General features: G+C 37.6%; 1 protein-coding gene across 1 annotated transcript in view; it reads right to left on the reverse strand.

Annotated features, from left to right (window-relative positions):
* Nucleotides 1–1935: 1935 nt before the first annotated feature.
* Nucleotides 1936–21999, reverse strand: part of LOC105862721 (guanylate-binding protein 1-like) — a 29758-nt gene continuing 9694 nt past the window's right edge. Inside the window, 11 exon segments of the mRNA XM_075999788.1 lie at nucleotides 1936–2180; nucleotides 3168–3346; nucleotides 4342–4444; nucleotides 6260–6453; nucleotides 7406–7508; nucleotides 8294–8506; nucleotides 9143–9420; nucleotides 10304–10546; nucleotides 16389–16585; nucleotides 16863–16972; nucleotides 20699–20826. Coding sequence (XP_075855903.1) covers nucleotides 2070–2180; nucleotides 3168–3346; nucleotides 4342–4444; nucleotides 6260–6453; nucleotides 7406–7508; nucleotides 8294–8506; nucleotides 9143–9420; nucleotides 10304–10546; nucleotides 16389–16585; nucleotides 16863–16972; nucleotides 20699–20826 — 1859 coding nt within the window. The 3' untranslated portion in view covers nucleotides 1936–2069.

Below are 21999 nucleotides of genomic sequence, written 5' to 3' on the forward strand. Positions count from 1 at the left end.
GACCAACGTCTATGCCTTTTTCTCTAGGAGCAGGAATCCGGGGGGTTACCTTTACTCTGCCATTTTTTCTCCTTTTGTTTTGACTTTTTAATAATGGTTATTCTGACTGGCATCAGGTGGTATCTCATTGTGCTTTTAATTTGTATTTCCCTGATGGTGAGCAATTTTTCATATGTTTCTTGGTCATTTGTATGTCTTCTTTTGAAACATATCAGTTCATATCATTTGTCTACTTTTTAATGGAGTTATTTGTTTTTTTCTTATTTTTTCCTACATATTATTTGAGGTTCCAGTAGATTCTAGATATTAGCCCTTCATTAGAACTATAGTTGGTCAATAATTTCTTCCATTCTGTAGGTTATCTATTTAGCCTTGATTATTATTGTCATTTTTTTCTTTTTTGCTGTGTAAAAGCTATCTAATTTAATAAGTCCCATTTATTTGTTTTTGTTTTACATTTGTTTTGGAGTCTTAGTCATAAATTATTTGCCTAGCCAATGTTCAGAAGTTTCTCCTCGGTTTTCTTGCTGATTTTTATAGTTTCAGGTCTTACATTGAAGTCTTTAATACTTTGGGGGTTAACTTTTTTATATGGTGAGAGATAGAGATTCAGTTTCATTCTCCTACATTTGGTCTTGAATATTTTTCAGAGTTCTGATAAAGTTGGTTTTAATAGTTTTAACCACATTTTCATTTTTAGGTGAGGGGTGATCTACTAACACTCTTACTTTCCCATTCTTGTTAAAGTCACTTCTCTATAGTTTGTTTAAGACTTTCTTAAGTATGATGCTTAGAAATAAAGCATATCATAAACCATGTTAATAAAGTGTACAACTTGAAATTAGTGAAGGAAAAAATATAAAGAATATTAAGAGATCACGGCAAAGATAAACATTAGAAATAATGTATTTGATGTGCATGAAAATACTAGTAATAGCCCTTAGTTACCTCCCACCATAATGTGGCCAGCCTGCACAAGTGACCCACCTGAACTGGATTGGATAACCTTAATGTGGATGGACATTTTCCAATGTATGAAGTTCTACTTCCTATATAGAAGACAGACACCCTCATTCCCAGACCCTCACAAAGGCATTTAGATCTTGTCAAGAAGATGAACCTCTATTAGACTTAGAAGGAGACGTGAGCAGATGTGTTGCTACTAATCATGGAGGAATTTGTGTACTTTAAATACACAGATACAGAGATTCTGGTCCTCAGAGCTGAGATTGATGGATTTTCTGGCATTTGATCCAGTGATTTGGGTTCCAAGTGGTAGTAGCTGTGAGATTTTCACTTGAGATGCTGGACCTATATGTGTGCTATTGTTCTTGGCTGAATAGCTATAAAGTCTGGAGTTGGATCCTGGATAATCTATTCTACCAAATAGAAATAAATGTAAAATTAACTTTTACTTAAAATCTGAGTGGATTCTGTTGATTGCATTAGGCACGTTGTTGGATATACTTTCTAAAAAGTTTCTGGTAGGTTCCTATGTATATATTATTAAGTTATTCTTGATTTTTATCCTTCTATTTTCTTCTCCTTCCTAGCTAGGCATTTTGCCCTCAGTGTCTTTCATGAAGTGATGTCAGAGTAGAAATTCAGAGATTAGGATGGAGTTATATTGTAGGTCTTTTAAGGTATTTAACACTCAAACTCAATGTAAGGACAAAAGTAAACTTTTTCGTAAAAATATTCATCTGAGGAAATCTGGAAGAATGGTATGGCTGAGTCTGAAAAGTTTATACTAAACAGAACCTGCCTGATACATCTCTTGAGTTTGGACAGTTATAAATGCATCTCAATCATATAATACAAAACTCCTATTGTAAATGTACATTTATTCTAATAACATCTAGCTCAACATTACATTAATCATGAATAGTATGAATTAAGTATGAAATATATGCCCTCAAAAAAGTAACACATTGCTTTCATGCTTAGGCTTTGCAAACTTTATTATTTTGGGCTTAGTTTAGTTCCAAATGTGAGAATTTCTGAAGTTACTCACTAAATTTATGCCCTGAGTGGAGACAGCAAGGAGAATGCTCTGTGTTTTTGACTTTTCACATCAAGGAACATGATGACTGAGCAGATTTCTTTTTCCAATCCTCTATTTCTTGCTGATGTTTATTTTTCATTTCGTTGATTATCCCATTGAAATTATTTTCCTGATTCTGAAAAGGGAAAGTACAGACTAAAATTTGTGTAGAATAAAATAAGATTACTAAATGTGTTCATTAATTGTCAAATAAGTTCCCCCTTTATTTCTTAATTATGCCTGGTGTTAATTTCTCTGTGCTTTCTTTAGCTTCAGAAATGTTTTGTCTCTATTCCCTATGATAATATTTTCCATTAATCTATTTGGAACCCTTTTAACCCATATTCAGGAAATCATTCTCTGAAGTCTATTAATTTAAAAAAAATATCATCTCAACTCGGAACCATATAATGTAGATATTTTATGAATTATATTAACATAAAATTATTTACATGAATATATATATTTACATGAATTTAAATAGGTTAGTCAAGATTCACTAGCAAGATTTCCACAAGATGCTCAGATTCAGGAGCAATATGTGATAGAGAATTCAGTTAAGACTGCAAAATTTTTGTGGGAGTAGTAAGAGAAAAATGTTGAGGAGTACTGGGAACATTTCTGGACCCACATCCAGACTCAACAGAGACTTGGATGTGGCATACGCTTACAAACATAATGACATAGAATATGACAAAAACAAAAACACTGTGGATCCCCCTAGGTAGGAAATACAAGCTAGATATTTTTCCATGAGTTATATCCCAGAATTCTGTCTTATCTCTTGTGAAATTACAATATTGTCATTTGAAAAAGGATAATAGAATAGATCTTGTGCCATTAGATGAGACTGCAAATATGTAATGCACGTAAAGCACTTTGTGTAGGACTTGGCAATTATTTGCCACTGTTACAGCAAATAACAAGCGCAGGCTCTATGACACACGGTCTGCTTGTAAAAGGCCTTCAGCAACCACAGGTAGGCATTGATGGGAATTAAAACTGCAGTCCAGTGTCTGACTACAAAGGGCCTTTATCTGGACCAAGAAGTATGCTAACCTGTAATCAGTGCCTTTGATCCTTGGCCATTGGATGAGAAAATCAAGATGACAAAATTAAATACCTTAAGTTTATGATATGTATTCCTCTCATGCTCTTCTTGCAACTGGGCCTTTTCCCTGTCCATCTTTTCATTCAGTTGTTTCACACGTGCCTGATGACTCTTCTCTTTCTGTTCAAACTTGCTTTCCATTTCCTCTATTTTGGCTTCATACTGTGCAGATTTAGTGTTTGCCTTTTCCACTAAGGATGAAAAAAAGAAGAAAAATGATGTAGGATTACTGTGTTGCCTCTTTCTTCTTGAAATGTATTTGTTATGTTATACTTGATAGAAGAAATTCCCTGGGACAATAATTTCTTTAGGGTAACCATATTGCCCCTGAAAAATTTTGCCACACTGTAATAGTTGTTCAGGAGTAAAGATACAATTTTACCATTCTTGATTAACTTTAAAGATCCAACATAGGACTGAGGCTAGGGCAGTAATTAACCAGTGAGCTTTTAACAACAGAGCAGTTTGACCCTTTCATTACATATCCACTCTTCACAGAAAAGAGCACATCCTTGGCAGGGCCCAGGAGAACCATAACTGCCTATAGACTGTGAAGCTTCCACCATGCTGTAAACTGTACACTCTCTACACACTAAACCCAGTCAGTTGTCTTAGAAAGTAATGGGAAGTCAAATCTCCCTTTAGCTTAGAAGAAATGTAACTTATTGACCACTTAGGAGTGATGCTGAACCATGAGCAAAATTCTTATTCACTATAAATCTAATTCCTCTATGTTCACAGCATTCATCCCAGGGCATGAATAAACCCTTAAAGAAGAACATGGGGCTGAGGGTGTCTAGAACTGTGGTGTGGATGAGGAAGAAAAATTTTGCCCTAAACAGTGTCTGCCTGATATCTCTCTATTGTAAATGGCATACTTATTACATCATTTATTAACATAAACTCTCCAGAGGAAATGTGAATGAGTTGATGTACAGTATCCAGTTAAAGATAATTGAAATCATTACTACAATAAGCATGAAATAAATAGCCTTAGTAGGTAACTCAGTTCCTTCCCATTTCAACTTCATCTAGGTAAAATTTATGGATCAATGTAAGTATAGTGATCATAATATCAATTCCAGTGGCAATTGTTTGGATCTTTGAAATTGATCATTGCACTTGTGCCCTGGTCACAGGCTGTGTGATAGGAAAATTTTGATCTTGTATTTTTAGATTATAATACATGATAGGTTCATTTCTCTGTTTCTCATCTCCATTTCCTGGATTTCTTTCTGATATTTTCTTTTCTCTTCTGTAGTTTTATCCTTGAGCTGTTGTTCTTGTTCCTAAAGAGGGAAAGAGGATAATGAAAGTGGCTTGGCATGTACTAATTTTATAGAAATTGTTCATTAATTACTAAATAAGTTTTCCTTTCATTCCTTAAATTAATCTCCTAATAGATTTTGATATTATTTCTTGAATTTCGTCCTCCCTTATCTTCCATTGGGTCACTCTTTCTTAAGGATCCTAAGCTTGTTTTTAATTTTTCTAGGACTTTTTCTCTATCTTCAGATGTCTTTCATTCATATCATCCCTGAAATATTGTTTCTCTAGAATTCCTCTATGGGATCCTTGAACTACCAATTATACACAATAATTGTGTAGAATTGCCACACTTTTTCCCCTTCAACTCTCATTCTATATAATGTGGATTTTCACACATATGGATATTTGTTCCAGAGTCATGGCTAATAGGAATATTGCTAAGATTTACATATGATGCTGAGAAGCAGGGGAAATATCTGATGGTGAAATCAGTATAAGTCTGCAAACTTTTGGTAAGCATAGTAAGAAAAAACCATTGAGAACATCAGGACTTCTGGTGTCTGGAGGGCATTTCTGGTCTGACATTCAGACAATTAATAGATTTGGAATAGTGCCTGGAAATACTGAACTTAGTACAGAAAATGATAAGATTACTAAATTTGTCACCTAATTTTTATGTTAATTCTTCTTTTAGTACTTGCAATAATTCCTTAAGAGCTTTGACATTCTTTCTTCAATTCTGTCCTCCTAAAATCCCATTTTGTCTCTCTGGAGTCACCTATCCTTGCTATAATTTTTCTTGAATTTTTCTTCTGTAGGTTAAGTATATATTTTTCCTATTTATAACACCTAAAATATTTTTGCCACAGAATTCCATCCTGAGATTTTTGATTCCACATTGAAAGTAGTTATCCAATCTGAATTGTCAATGTTTTGTTTGTTTCAACTTTCACTTATATACTGTGGATTTCCCATAAGCATACTCCAGAAGAACATTTGAAATTCAAAGGAATATTTCCTACATGAATATCAGAATCGAAGGAGCTGTCTGATGAGGGAATTCTAAATAAGCTCTCAAATTTCAGTGAGACCAGTACGAGGAAATACTAATACTGAGGAGATCAGGGATTGCTATGGCCCATAGGGCATCTCTGGGCTTACATGCAGACTCAACATGCACTCTGTGTGGGGCCAAGCAACAGGAAGATCCTGGAATAATGTTGACCACTGGCAAAAGTGATGCTCAGCTGTGGCCAGAGATTTTGTTAACTCCCAGTCTGACTCTCCATGTGGCCTCAAAGCTCTGGCACATTCCAGGATACACATAAACTCTGGAATAAACCTGGAAGCTTAAACAATGTGCTATGTGGTTATTTGTCTCCCTATTCATTAGGGTGCTTCCAAAGATAAAGTGCTAATAGATATGGGAAAAAAATTACTCTCTCCCAGGCCAGACACATTTTCATGAGTTATGATCTAGAAAGTTTACTAAAACTAATTAAATTATAATTTTCTTATTTAAAAAATGAAGATAAAATAGTTCCTGTTCCATTAGCCAAAAATCAACTACAGAATGCCTATAAAATATGTATGCAAAGATTGGCAGTGAATAGCTACTGTTTAGTAGTGATTTAACAAAGTGGATTTCATGGGGTTTTATTCTGTAAGCAAATTGCTTTTAGTAATTAGAGATGACCATGGCTAGACAGAGTAAGGGAATGAAAGTGCCTAATAGTATATGGGCTAGAAAATTCCTTTTTCTACATACTCTAAGCTCTATACTGTGCTTTTAATTCTGTACAATGAAAGATAAAAGAAATGGCACAATTGGATACCTGAAGCTTATGAGCTACATTCCTCTCATGCTCTGCCAACAAATGGGCCCTGTCACTCTCCATCTTCTCATTCAATTGTTGTATTTGCTCCTGATAACTCTTTTCTCTCTGTTCCATCATCTGCTTGTTTATCTGTTGCATTTCCTGCAACCGTTTTGAAGTCTCCTTTGCAGATTCAGCTTTTATACGTTCCACTGAGGAAAAGTGAAAAAAGAGAAAGTTTATATAGGTTTGCCTTGGTGAGCTAATTACATTTATACACGATCATGAGAGTAGAGCTCCAATAATGGGATTAGTGTTCTCAGGAGAATTTGAGGAGACTAGAGCTCACTCTTTCCACCATCCATTGTAAGGATACAGCAAGAAAGCAGCCATCTGTAATCCGAAAAGAGGGCCTAATCAGGAAAAACTTGCCAACGCTCGCAGCCTGATCTCAGCTGCCTGCCTACAAACTGTGTGACACAAATTTTGGTTGCTTTAGCTACCTGTTTATGATATTCTGTTATACTGGTCCCAACTAGCAAGACACAAAATTTCCTTCTTCTTCCTTCCACATTCACTTGTTATTGTTGACATTTGATAGAAGAAATTTCCTGGAAACATTTTTCTTTTTTTTTTTTTTTTTTTTTGATTTTGGCATATTATGGGGGTACAGATTTTAAGGTTTCAATAAATGCCCATTTCCCCCCCTTCCCCCAAAAGTCTGAGTCTCCATCATGACCATCCCCCAGATGGTGCACATCTCACTCATTATGTATGTATATACCCGCCCCCTCCCCCCTCCCACCTGCCCAATACCCTATTACTGTAGTACCTATGTGTCCACTTAGGTGCTACTCAGTTAATACCAGTTTGCTGGAGAATATATCTGGTGCTTATTTTTCCATTCTTGGGATACTTCACTTAGTAGTATGGGTTCCAGCTCTAACAACGGTGATATAGCACATCTTATATTTTCCTGGAAACATTTTTCTTTAGGGGTAACTATAATGTAATTGACTGCCTACGTCACTCTCAGAATGACTTCAAGAGTTACAATTATTTTTATGGTTTTCGTTCTAGTTTAATAATCACAGTTTTACTTGAAAAAACATTTAAACTTTTAAGACCTTTTGTGCATATCAAGTATCTTGGCTTACTCCTTACCTTCAGCCTCCCTTTCCTTTATTGTGAGAGCTTCGTCTGTCTTTAGAATTGCATTAATCATAGACTGCTTGGAGCTCAAGTACGTCCGCAGAACCTCATCAGCCTTAGATTCCAGAGAGCAGAGTTAGCATCAGGAAATGGCTGTGCACAAATGTTCCTGTTTGTGTGCCCACCATGTTTTCACTAGGAATTGCTCCTCCTGGCCCTGCTCTGCCTGGTAGTCAAGACTCCCAGTCACAGGGGCAGGCACAGGCTAAGCTGGACAATCAGAGCACCCCACTCAGCAGCGTCCTTTTTAGGGGGAGTGATATAGACACTGTGAAGTAGAGATTCCATGTTGGTTTAGAGTGAGGACTCTAAGTCTGGAGCTGTGGCTGTTGTGGTTCCACAAGGGCTGAGTTTGCTGGAGCATGAAGTTGTCGTGGAGTAAGCAGATCAGAGAGATGGAGGTGGAAGAAGAATGGAGGGAATTGTGGGGATAAGAGGAAGTGACAAACAGAGAAAAAATGGATGACATTGTTTGTAATCTTGGATCCAGGCTCTCCTTACAGCCAGCGTGAAGCCTAAACTGATAAATTAGTGTTTCTGCTTAAGCAACAGCTAGTGGCTTCTGTACTTGGAAACATCAAATTTCCAGTTGTAATAGAGTGGTACCCTAATGATTAATCTGCAAATTCAATTGGTTTCTCAAATATTAGTTGAGTGTACTCTGTTTGATGTAACCTAGAACATATGTGATCTAATACACTCCTCAACATGTTTACTGAATAAAAACATAAGTGCTGTGTAGATGAAAACCAGATGGATGTGCAACTATGCTTGGCCATAAGGGTGTTTGAAAGAGGCACCTCAGTAACTTCCCAGAACACACAGCTAAATTTTGGTTACCTGTGCCCCCTTCCTCGGTTCCTCAAAGTACTTTTCCTTCAGCTTTTGTGTCTTCTGAATGAAGAGATGATAGCCCCCTGGCTTTGAGTAAATCCCCTGGCTCACATCTTCTTCCAGAGGACTGAAAATAAGCTTAATTAAAGCCTGGCAATGATTTGATGATGCTTCCTGATTCTGTTTACAAAAGTCTTTCCACCTTTTGTCTAGTTGACACTTGATTGTAAAAATAGAAAAGAAAAAATATAACCAGAAAATGATGTTAGTAAGGCCTCAGAATTTCTGGAAAGGTTTCTCAAAAAACTCTATGTCTCCTCAAACTTATAGGCAACTAGGAGAACCTTTGTCTTTTCTCTTGACTTGGATGCTCTTCTGAAGTCTCCTTACCCTTAGGTGTGATATTCAGAGCAGAGATTTTGAGCTCTATGCAAACTTTTACACATAAAACTCTGAATTTCCAATGGGACCGATGATTGCCATAAATGGCACAAATGTAAAGCATAAGCCTGCTGAAGAGAACTTAGACTATAAATTTCATTTCTTTTGGTTAGTATGATTGCAGATAAACCTGATGATAGTAGGTTTGTAACCTGAGTAGAAAAAAGCTCTGATTGTAGTTATATGCATCTAATTAAAGGTTAGACATATATTTATTTTTAAAAAATGTTTTAAAACTTGGAGTCTGTAAAAATAAAATTGATCCTTCTAATTATTATGATTACAAATATGTAGTTGTCACCATTTGAAAAGCTAGTAAGAATTTCTTCTATCAGAATAAATACTTGTTTCATTTCCTGGTAGTACTTTGGTTTCCATGACACTAATCCATGTATACCTGAGAGAAAAAAATACCTTTAATTCCATTTGAAATTTGTGGTCTAGATCTTTGAAGGAACTCCTGCTGAAGATTTCAGTGGCCTCCCTCTCACTGGCACTGTGCAGGTCCAGCAGCTCCTGGAGGGTCTCTGTGGGCAGCTGCACCTTCTCCATCTGCTGGTCATAGTGGGCAATGGCCTTTTGCACTGCGGCTGAGTTCTCTGTCTGGGCCAAGGCCAGGACTGCGTTCTCCATGCAGGGCAGATCCCCACTGTTGATGGCACTGACATAAGTCAGCACAAGGCTCTGTAGACCTATAAATACAGAACAAATGATGATGTTGGTTGTAGGTTGAGTGAAGGAAGGTCTCTATTTTGTTTAATTCTGAGCTTGTCTATTTTTAACTATTTGCCTCATTAATGTCATGAGCATCATAGGGAAGAGCCTGATACAAATACAGATTGTCAGACCTTGCTTCAGACCTGCTGAAACAGAACCTTGCCCTTGACAACATACCCAGGTGCCATGTATGTGCACCATAGGTTGAGAATTTCCGTATTGTATAGGGAAATGTGTTGAGTACTTGTATCTACCTGAGCCCTAAGCACCATTAGCACAGGAACCATATCTTTCTCATTTATGTCTGTATCATCTGTCTTCTGTATCATGCCCCCTGGTTAGCCTTTAATCCATATCTGTAGATCAAAGAGTGCCATCCCAGTCAGATGGCATCCTTCATTTGGTTCATTCTAACTCAGTGTTGTTCCATAGAACATTCTGGGATAAATAAAATGTTCTATGTCCACGCTGTCCATTATGGAAGCCACTAACTACATGTAGCTCTGCAGCCCTTGAAAAAATGCTATGTGATCTGAATTTTTAATTTTCTTAAATTTTAATTAATTTGCATTTAAATTTAAATGGCAACCCTTATGTCTACTGCCTACCTAATTGTACTGTGTAAGTTCTGCCCACTGGGAAAATATTAAGAATACAGATTCTTTACCTTGGCCTTCACTATCTATCTCTTCCCATCCCAATGATTTGACTAATGTTAAGTATCAGATATTTGTTGATACTGTTAGAATTTCACAAATTATAGCGGGAGACCCTGCACTTTTCAAAACTGAAAATAAGTGAATGTTATTTGCCCCCTTAGTCTTAACAATGAGTGGAAAGACTGGGTTGGGGACTCACGAGGTCCATTGACCTTGATGCCTCCAGGAAGAGTTTTAGTCTTGGAATGGCTGGAGGTGTAGGAACAGAATTTTGCCACTTGTTGCACAAAATCACAATCCAGTTCATCATCCTGTAGTGTTTCAAGCTGGTCAAGTTTCTTCCACTCAGTGGGTGGGTAGAAGACAAAGCATTTCTTCTTTGGGAAGAACTTGTGGATGCAGAGTCTGGGCAGGTTATAATTTTTATCTTTTTCATTTGTCCCTGGAGAAAAATAAAAGGGGGTTGTATCTAGTACAGTGTTAATGTGCCATTTAAAATGTCTTCAAATAATTGTTTCATCTACTGCATTTTCTTTACCTATACGCAGCTTCATAAAACCTAAGGAGAGAGATGACAGCAAACACCTACTAGTACAGGAAAAAGGGAAAGGAAATGAACTTTGAGTTTGGAAGACTAGAGATGCCAGTCCCCTCCACAAAAAGAGGAACAAAACACACTGAATAGAGCATCTGAGAAGGAACACTGGAATTCAGCAGGGAAGTGATGGAGACCCAATGAGGCACCGAAGGAGCAGGAAGCCAAGGAGTCATCTGGCCAGGATTGTCTCAAAACCGTGGGGGACTTTCCAATTTGGGGAAAAGGTAGTAAGCAAGAGATCACCACCAGTTCACCTTCTCACTACAGTCACCAGAAATCCTGATCACAGGAGAGCCTCTGGCCATCCCAGGCTCTGAGCCTAGTATAAGTAACTTCCTCGAGTCCACATGATTGCACTGTTTCAGAGAAGGAGTTTACACTGGGTCTTACTCACCACTCTAGATCCAACTACCTGAAGCATTGTGCTATATTGAGAGCCCAGCACCCACAAGGCTAAATCTTGCACGTTAGCCCAATACTCCTGGATATCCCCATCCTTAGAAACCTGCAGTCAACCCCTGGTGTTCACCCAAAGTGTTCCAGTGTCATGATGTCAGCTGGTGTAGCCAGTTCTCTAGCAATTTACCCTACATCTCAGGGAGCAGGAAGAGCAGCCGATCCAGGGGGGTGTCACCAGGACAAAGGGTGCTGAAGTACTTGCTTTCCAGAGCCTGAGAGCCTAGTGATTCAACTCTACCCTCTCCAAAGTGGGGTTTCCATTGGGGTTGCCATGTACCTGAGTGAACCCTTAGGGTTCTGAGAATATTCTTACCTCACTAGCTCCTGCTACCTATTATGGCACACATGCATGTGGTCCGAAGGTCTGAGGACAAAACTGCCCTGCCTGGCATTGGCAGTGCTCTTGTGCACATTGATGGGACCTAGGGAGGCCCTTCCTGTACACCAGAGCTTGTGCCTGTGCAAGTCATCCAAGAACCTAAGGACAGGCCTGCCTCACCTGTGGCCACTGCTGCCACAAGCAGCACCTGCATGCACTTCCAGGGTCCTAAGGGTAGGCATTCCTAGCCTGTTGTCACAGGCACCTTTGTGTATCTAGTGGAGACCCAGGCAGTCTGAACCACACACTCTGTTGTTGTCATTGCCCTCCTGCACAGGCCACTTGGGGTCTGGGTCTTCGCCTGCCTAGCCTGCCACTGCCACTGCAGGTGCCCTCGCGGGCAACCCAGGGGCCAGAGGACTGTCTGTCACCACTAGTGCCACTGCAGACACAATGCATGTTGTTCAGGGACTTGAAAGTCTACCTGCTCTGCCCAAGATGCTCACCTGCACCCCGCAGGCTGCCCGGGGAACTGAGGACTGGCCTGCTGGGGTTCCCTACTGCCACCAGTGGTGCCTGGGGACCAGCTCACCTGATGGGCTGTCTACCATCATGATAGCACACAAAAATATAAAACCTACTGGTAGAGCACAAAAACAGAGGAGAAAAAGAATGTAATCAAACAGTATTACTACAAAAACCTCACCAAATTGTTAAGTAGAAAGTACAATTGTCCCTCTTTGCAGATGACATGATCTTATATATAGAAAATCCTAAAGACTCCACCAAAAAACTTTTAGAACTTATATAAAAATTCTGTAAATTTTAAGGATTAAAAAGTTTGCATGCAAAAATCAGTAACATTTCTATACACCAATAAAAATACTGATAAAGAAATCAAGAAAGTAATTCCATTTACAGTAGCTAAACACAAAAATAAAACGCCCAGGAATAAGTTTAACCAAGATGAAAGACCATACAAAGTGTAGAATTATTTTTTCTAGAACCCAAGTGCCCCTCAATACATGAGTGGATTAATAAAATGTGGTATATGTATACCATAGAGTTCTACTCAGCCACAAAACACAATGATGATCTAGCACCTCTTGTATTATCTTGGATAAATCTGCAGCCCATTCAACTAAGAGAAGTAGCATAAGAATGGAAAACCAAGCACCATATGCACTCATCATAAAATTGGTATTAACTGAACAAGACTTAGGTGCACATATAGTAATAACATTCATCTGGTGTGGAGCACATGGGAGGGGGGAGAGGGTATGGGTATATACACACCTAATATGTGTGGTGTGCACTGTCTGGGGGATGGACATGCTTGAAGCTCTGACTATGGTAGAGCAAAGGCAATATATGTAATCTAAACATTTTTTACCCTGTAATATGCTGAAATAAAAAAAATTTTTAAAAGACCACTACAAAACAAAAAAGCAACCAAACAAAATAAATTACAAAACATTGCTGAAAGAAATTGAAGAGGACACAAATAGAAAGACATCACATGCCCATGGATCACAAGAATATTATTGTTAAAATTATAATACTATCAATAGAAAGCTACAGATTTAACATAATCCCTATCAAAATACAAATGACATTTTTCATTGAAATAGAAAAAAATTTTAAAATTCATATGGAAGCATAAAGAAATACTGTATATCCAAACCAGTCCTCAACAAAAAGCTGGATGTATCACATTAACTGACCTCAAATTATATTAATACTACAAGGCTAAGTAACCAAAACAGCATGATATTGATTTAGAAAATAGACACGTAGATCAACGGAACAGAATCCAGAACCCAGGCAGAAAGCCACATATTTACAGCCAATTGATCTTTGACAAAGCTGACAAAAACATTCCCTAGGGAAAGGACCGCCTTTTCAATAAATGGTGCTGGGAAAATTGGATAGCCACATCCAGAAGAATGAAACTGAATGTGTACCTCTCCTTATATACAAAAATCAACTCAAGATGGATTAAAGGCTTTAATATAAGACATGAAACTATAGAGACACTAGAAAACTGCTTAGGAAAAACTCTTATGGACATTGGTCTAGGCAAAGAATTCATGACTAAGACCTCAAAAGTACATGGAACAAAACAAAACTAGACAAATGAACTTAATTAAACTAAAAAGCTTCTACACAACAACAAAAAAATAATGGACAGAGTGAACAGACAATCTGTAGAAATGAATTTTAATATTTGCAAACTATGCATCCCATAGGGGACTAATATTCAGAATTTACAAGGAACTCAAACAACTCAACAATAATAACAAAATCAAAGAATTCCACTAAAAATTGGGAAAAGGATATATAGACATTTTTCATAATAAGAAATACAAATGTACAACAGGCATATGAAAAAATATTCAACATTACCAATAAAAAGAGAAACGCACATTAAGACCACGATGACATATCATCTTACACTAGTTAGAATTGCTCTTAATACAATGACAAAAAATAACAAATATTGGTGAGAAGGATGACAAAAGGAAATATTTATACAGTTTTGGTGGGAATGTAAGTTAGTATTAATACAACATATTGGAAAATAGTATGAAGATTTCTCAAATAACTAAAACTAGACCTATCATTATATTCAGCAATCCCATTAGTAGGTACCTCCCAAAAGGAAAAAAAAATATCATTCTATCAAAAATACACTGCACTTGTATGTTCATTGCAGTAATATTACAACAACAAAGGTATTGCATCAACCTAATTTCCATCAGTGGGGATTGGATGAAGAAAATGTGGTATATATACACAACGGAATACTATTCAGCCATAAAAAAGAATGAAATCATGGCTTTTGCAGCAGAGGGATGGTACCAGAGCCCATTATCTTAAATGAAACAAGTTAGACACAGAAAGACAAATACTGCTTGTTTTTCTTTATAAGTGGGAGCTATATAATGTATACACAGGATGTAGAGTGTGGAATGTTAGAAAATGGGGACTTGGAAGACAGAAGGTATTGGATGATGATAAATTACTTAATGAATACAATGTATGCTATTTGGGTGATGGATACCTTAAAAGCCTTGACTTTACCACTATGCAATCTGCACATGTAACAAAAGTACAATTGTACCCCATAAATTCATGTGGATAAAAACTGCAAACTACACTACAAAGCCATAGTAAAATAAACTGCATGGTTTTGGTAAAAACACAGACACATAGACTAATGGAACAGAATAAAGAACCCAGAAGTAAATCCTTATATCTACAGCCAAATGATTTTTGACAAAGATGCCAAGAATGTACAGTGGGGAAAGGACACCCTCTTCCATAAGTTCTGCTCAGAAAACTGGATTTCCATGTGCAGAAAAATGAAACTAATTCTTTCTCCCTTACTATATACACAAACCAACTGACAATGGATTAAGACTTAAATGTAAGACTCAAATCTGTAAAACTATTACAAATAAATATAGGGAAAAACTTCAGTACATTGGTCTAGGCAAAGATTTTAAGGCTAAGACTTCAAAAACAAAGGCAACAAAAATAGACAAATGCAGCTATGTTCAACTAAGAACCCTTTGCAGAGAAAAGGAAACAACAGAGTGAAGAGACAACCTATAGGATGGGCAAACATATGTATTAACTATTCATCTGATAAAAGACTAATACTCAGAATATACAAAGAACTCAAAGAACTAAATACCAGAAAGCCCCTAAATGATACCATCAAAAAGTGGGCAACAGAATTTCTCAAAAGCAGACAAATAGCCAAGAAAAATATGAAAAAATGCTCAACATCACTAATTATTAAGAATATGCAAAGAAACCTTGAAAACCATAATGATATATCATCTTACTCAGCTAGAATGGCTATTATCTCAAAGGAAAACAACAGCAACAATAACAAACAAACCTGTGCTACTTAGGAAGCATAGAAAAGGGAACTCTTACATATTATTAGTGGCAATGTAAATTATTATAGCCATTAGTATGGCATTTCACAAAAAACTGAAAATAGAACTACTACATATGTAGCGATCTCACTGCTGGATATTTATCCAAAGGAAAGAAAATCAGCATATCAAAGAGATATAGAGCTCCCATGTTTATTGCAGCACTATTGTAACAGCTAATATATGAAATCAACCTAAATGTCCACCAACATATGCATTCATTAAAAAAAAGCAGTATATATACACAATGGAATACTATTTAGCCATGACAATAATAAAATTCTATCATTCATGACGACATATATTGTTGTCATTAAGACAAGCCTGGAGGACACTATGTTAAATGAAATAAGGCAGGCCCATAAAAATAAATACTGCATATTCTCACTCACATGTGGAAGCTGAAAAAAATATTTGATCTCATGGAAGTGGCGAGTAGTACTGTGAGTGTTAGAGGGTGAGAAGGCTGGCAGGGAAGGGAGAATGGGAAAATGTTGGTTAACAGATAAAAATTTGCAGCTAGATAGGAGGAATGATTTCTCACGTTCTGAAGCACTGCTGGGTAAATATGGTTAGCTGTAATTTATTGTATACTTCAAGACACTAAAAGGGAGGATTTAGAAGGGTCACAAGACAAAGGTATCATAAACTTTTGAGGTGATGGATATGCTGATTACATTGATTTTAATGTTATATATTGTATACACTTATTGAAATACCACTCTGTATCCAATAAACATGTCCAATTATTATGTGTCAACTAAAAAAAAAAGAAAAAAAAGAAACTTGTCTTCATACCAGAGTAATAATGCAATAAAAATTAATCTTTTAAATCAAATACTAAACAAGAATTCCTTCTTAGAAATATCCTGGTGAATAGAAAGAGAAAACTGTGAATGTAAGCACCTACACAAAGTTGTTAATTCTTTGGAAAACAGGGAGGAAATATATCTGTTACCTTCTTTTAACTTCAAGGAGTTCTCCAGGTACTCATCTGGTGTGAGGGGCTGTCCATCCACCTCCAGCTTCAGGGTCACATCTCTCAGTGTCCACACAAAGTCTGGGAAGAAGCTCACAAATTCAACTGAATCCTCACCGTTATTCATATCAGGGGAGGATTTTGCTCGAATTCAATATGTCAGCTCTGTCACAAAGCTGAGTAGTTAACTAAGGAAACACAGCAAAATGAAGAGGGACCCCAGCCCATATTCTTTCCACATATCTCCAATCCTTCATTTTGGCTTTGTCTTTAAAACTCACTATCAAATCTCCAGTAAAAGAACTGGGACCTTTCTCCTGTTCTTGAATTTTTAAAAATATTTTCTCTTTTTGAGCTTGATTCACCAAGGCTCACAATCACAGTCTGGCAGCTGGTTTATTGGGGCAGGTCTTTATTCTCAATTTGGGCTGTTCTGGAGCACAAAAAGGATACTGCAGTTGGTCCATGGCCTGCTGGTTGATGGTTCCCACGCTGTTGTACACAAAAGTGCTGCTCAGGAGGATGGCCAGGGCAAAGATCCAGGAGTCATTCTGGTTGTCTCCCTGGAAGTCAGAATGCAATTGAACAGAAGCATTTTCCAAATGACCAGTGATAAAATCATGCTCATTAAATTATGGTTTTCAGACTAGTGACCTATAAAAGGAACTCAAATCCAAATAGAAATGATTGAAGTTTGAATAATTTTCGAGTAGTATTTTTGGATTATACAGTTTCTCACCAGATCCTATTATTATCATTGGCAGATAATTGGAAAACAATTATTGGTGTACATTCCAAGGCTTTATATATAATTTAAATTTAAAAATGTTTATTCTTTCGTAATAGCAAAATTGACTGTAAGATAGTAATACTTGCGATTATTTCTTGAGCAATTATGCACCTGACACATCATTTTTCTTATGAAATATTCAAAACAATACTATGAGGAAAATACAGACTCATCACACCCATTTTGCACATCAGTAAGCTGAGACTAAAAGAAGTCAAATAATTTCACATTCATAATGTGAAAAGGCCACTGAGTTAGTGACAGAGTATAAATTTAAACACAAAGTCATAAGGCTTCCGTACCCAAATCCATATCTAAAGGTCTCTGCAGTATAAGACTCAGGACACTGAGTTTATTTGTGCTGCCTTTATGCATCTGCATTGACTCATATAGCTAACTGTTGTTAATAGTCAAAATACTGTCTGTTGGCCGGGTACGGTGGCTCACGCTTGTAATCCTAGCACTCTGGGAGGATCGCTCAAGGTCAGGAGTTGGAAACCAGCCTGAGCGAGAGCGAGACCCTGTCTCTACTAAAAATAGCAAGCAATTAATTGGCCCACTCAAAACATATATAGGAAAAAATAAATAGCCGGGCATGGTGGCGCATGCCTGTAGTCCCAGCTACTTGGGAAGCTGAGGCAGGAGGATCACTTGAGCCCAGGAGTTAGAGGTTGCTGTGAGCTAGGCTGATCCCACGGCACTCACTCTAGCCTGGGCAACAAAGTGAGACTCTGTCTCAAAAAAAAAAAAAAAAAAAAAAACATACTGTCTGTTTATCACCATACTGTGTGCAAGGATTCTGTTTTATGAGTATTTTCCTCACTTCTCATTGCCAAACATGACCTCAGAACACTTTAACAGACATTGAAAAAAAATTATGGTTAAGTGCAAGCTCTTATTTAAGGAAAAACTAAATAGTGTACAGAATATTCAGGGAATATGAAGGGCTTATTCCAAAATTGAATTCTGTTTTAAATTCCTTTTTTTAATTTAATTTTTTTTCCTGCATGTTACAGGGGTACACATAGGTTACATATATTGCCAAGTCAGAGCTTCAAGTATGTCCATCCCCCTAACAGTGCACACTGCACCCATTTAGTGTGAATATACCCGGCCCCCCCTCCCCCCACCTGCCCAAGACCCAATGGATGTTACTACTACCATGTTTTTCCAAAAATAAGAGAGGGTCTTATATTTATTTTTCCTCAAGAAGACACCCTAGGGCTTATTTTTTAGGGGATGTGTTATTTTCCTTTCAAAGTGTCAGCTTGCAGCACGCACAGGATGGCTGGGACCTGACAGGGGGAGCCGACCTTGTTGGTGGGGCTGCCCACACCTTTCCAATCACCTCTGGGATAGTAGCTGTCATCATGGGGCAGATGAGAAGGGCTCGTCTTCTTTACCGCTCAACGACGAAGTGCATGGGTTGTGCAGATATGCTGGGTAGCCACGCCCATCACTAGGTCTTATTTTCGGGGTAGGGCTTATATTGTGCAAATGCTTAGAAATCCTGCTAGGGCTTATTCTATGGGCAGGACTTATTTTTGGGGAAACACAGTATATGTGCACATAAATGTTGATCAGTTAATATCAATTCGATGGTGAGAACATGTGATGCTTGTTTTTCCATTCTTGAGATACTTCACTTAGTAGAATGGGTTCCAGCTGTATCCAGGAATATACAAGAGGTGCTAGATCACCATTGTTTCTTAAAGCTGAGTAGTATTCCATGGTATACATATACGACATTTTATTAATCCACTCATGAATTGATGGGCACTTGGGTTGTTTCCACAGCTTTGCAATTGTGAATTGTGCTGCTATAAACATTCGAGTGCAGGTGTCTTTTTCATAAAGTGACTTTTTATCTTTTGGGTAGATGCCCAGTAGTGGAATTGCTGGATCAAATGGTAGGTCTACTTGTATCGCTTTGAGGTATCTCCATATTGCTTTCCACAGAGGTTGAACTAGTTTGCAGTACCACCAGCAGTGTAGGAGTTTTTTTCTCTCTCCGCATCCACACCAGCATTTGTTGTTTGGGGACTTTTTGAGAAGGCCATTCTCACGGGAGTTAAGTGATATCACATTGTGGTTTTGATTTGCATTTCCCTGATGATTATAGATGTTGAACATTTTTTCATATGTTTGTTGGCTATTATTCTGCCTTCTTTTGAGAAGTTTCTGTTCATGTCCTTTGCCCATTTTTTGACGGGGTTGTTTGATTTTTTTTCTTGCTGATTTTCCTGAGTTCTAAATAGATTCTAGTTATCAGCCCTTTATCAGATGTGTAGCTTGCAAAAATTTTCTCCCATTCTGTGGGTTGTCTGTTTGCTCTCTTGACAGGTTCTTTGGCTGTGCAGAAGCTTTTTAATTTGATCAGGTCTTATTTGTTTATTGTGCTGCTGTAAACATTTTTGTGCAGATGTCTTTTTTATACAATGTCTTTTTTTCCTTTGGGTAGATGCCCAGTAATGTGATTGCTGGATCAATTGGTAGTTTTACTTATAGCTCTTTGAGGTATCTCCATATTACATTCCACAGAGGTTATATTAGTTTGCAGTCCCACTAGCAGTGTTTGAGTGTTCCTATCTCATCCACGACATCCACGCATCCACTACAACATTTATTATTTGGGGGCTTTTTGATAAAAGTCATTCTCATTGGAGTAAAGTGATAACTCATTGTGGTTTTGATTTGTATTTTCTTGGTGATTAAAGATGTTGAGCATTTCTTCATATGTTTCTTGGCCATTAGTCTGTTCCTTTGAAAAGAGTCTCTTGATGTCCTTGCCCACTTTCTAATGGGGTTGTTTCTCTTTTTTTTTTTGCTGGTTTTCCTGAGTTCTATATAGACTCTAGTTATCAGCCCTTTATCGGATGTGTAGCATGTGAATATTTTTTCCCATATTATAGGCTGGCTGTTTGCTCTCATGATACTTTCCTTGGTTTTGTAGAAGCTTTTGAATTTGATCAGGTCCCATTTATTTATTTTTGTTGTTGCTGTGATTGCCTTTGGGGTTTTCTTTTTAAAAATTATTTTTAATTCAGCATATTACAGGGGTACAAATGTTTAGGTTACGTATATTGCCTTTGCCCCACCAGAGTCAGAGCTTCAAGCATGTCCATCCCTCAAATGGTGCGCACAGCACTGCACAATTAGGTGTGTATATACCCATCCCCTCCCCCTCTTCCCATCTGCCTGATACCTGATGAATGTGATTACTATGTGTGCACTTAAGTGTTTAAGATCAATTTGATGGTGAGAACATGTGGTGCTTGCTTTTCCATCTTGTGCCACTTCACTTATGGGCTCCAGCTCTAACCAGGATAATACAAGAGGTGCTAGAGCACCGTTCTTACCCTAGACCAACTCAAACAGGATCCACGTCTCTCATCTCTCACAAAAATGAATTCATGGTGGATAACAGATTTCAACCTAAGGCATGAAACTATAAGAATTCTAGAAGAAAATGTTGCAAAATTGAATTCTCAATTCTTACCTTCTCTACATCTCCCAGGCCTTCGGTGTCAAGCAGAACTAGGGTATGGTCTGGCTTGTTGGGATGGGGCACACACCACAGCCAGATTCCTTTGGTGTGAGACTGCACCGTGCAGTCCATAGAGAAGCCTGAAAGGGTGAGTGGAGATAAGAGGGGGTGGAATTTCAATATCAGGCAGTTCAGGAAATTGAGATAAAATTTAGCATAATCAAAATTAGGAACCATAACCTACACCACAACCTGCATCGATCTTATTTAGAATGAGAGAAATAGAGAAAGTAGATGAAAAAAATCCAACAGTTTCATGAAAGAAACAATCAATAAACAAGCAATATAAGGAAACTACCTCAACATAATAAAGGCCACATATGAAAAACCCACAGCCATCATCATACTCAGTGGTGAAAGACTGAAAGATTTTCCTTTAAGATCAGGAACAAGAGAAGGATGCCCACTTTGCCACTTGTGTTCAATACAGCATTGGGGCCGGGTGCGGTGGCTCTCGCCTAATCCTAGCACTCTGTGAGGCCAAGGCGGGCGGATTGCTCAAGGTCAGGAGTTCGAAACCAGCCTGAGCAAGAGCGAGACCCCATCTCTACCAAAAATAGAAAGAAATTAATTGGCCAACTAAAAATATTTAGAAAAAATTAAGGGCATGGTAGCGCACGACTGTAGTCTCAGCTACTCAGAAGGCTGAGACAGAAGGATCACTTGAGCCAGGAATTTGAGGTTGCTGTGAGCTAGGCTGACACCACAGCACTCCAGCCCAGGCAATACAGTGAGACTCTGTCTCAAAAAAAAAAAAAAAAAAAGCATTGGGAGTCATATCTAGAGTAACTAGGCAGGAAAAACAAATAGGAGGCACCCAAAATATAAAGGAAGAAGTAAAATGATCTGCTCACAGATGACATGATCTTATGTGTAGAAAGCCTTAAATATTACACAAAGGACCTATTGGAACTAATAAAAGAGTTGGCAAATTTGCAACATACAAAATCACCATGAAGAAAACAGTAACACTTTTATATACTAACAATGAACAATCTTAAAATAAATTAAGAAGAAGATTCCATTTATAAGAGCATCAAAAGAATCAACTACTCATGAATAAACTTAAACAAGGAAGTTAAAGGCATATAGTGAAAACAGTAAGATAGTGTTGAAAGAAATTAAAGACACAAATCATTAGAGAGACATCCTGAGTTCATGGCTTGGACAACTTAATATTTTCAAGATGTCACTACTACCAAAGTGATACACGGATTCAGTACAATTCCTACCAAATTCCAAATTACAGTTTT

Source organism: Microcebus murinus, chromosome 2 (genome assembly GCF_040939455.1).
Source record: "Microcebus murinus isolate Inina chromosome 2, M.murinus_Inina_mat1.0, whole genome shotgun sequence".
NCBI classification, from domain to species: Eukaryota; Metazoa; Chordata; class Mammalia; order Primates; family Cheirogaleidae; genus Microcebus; species Microcebus murinus.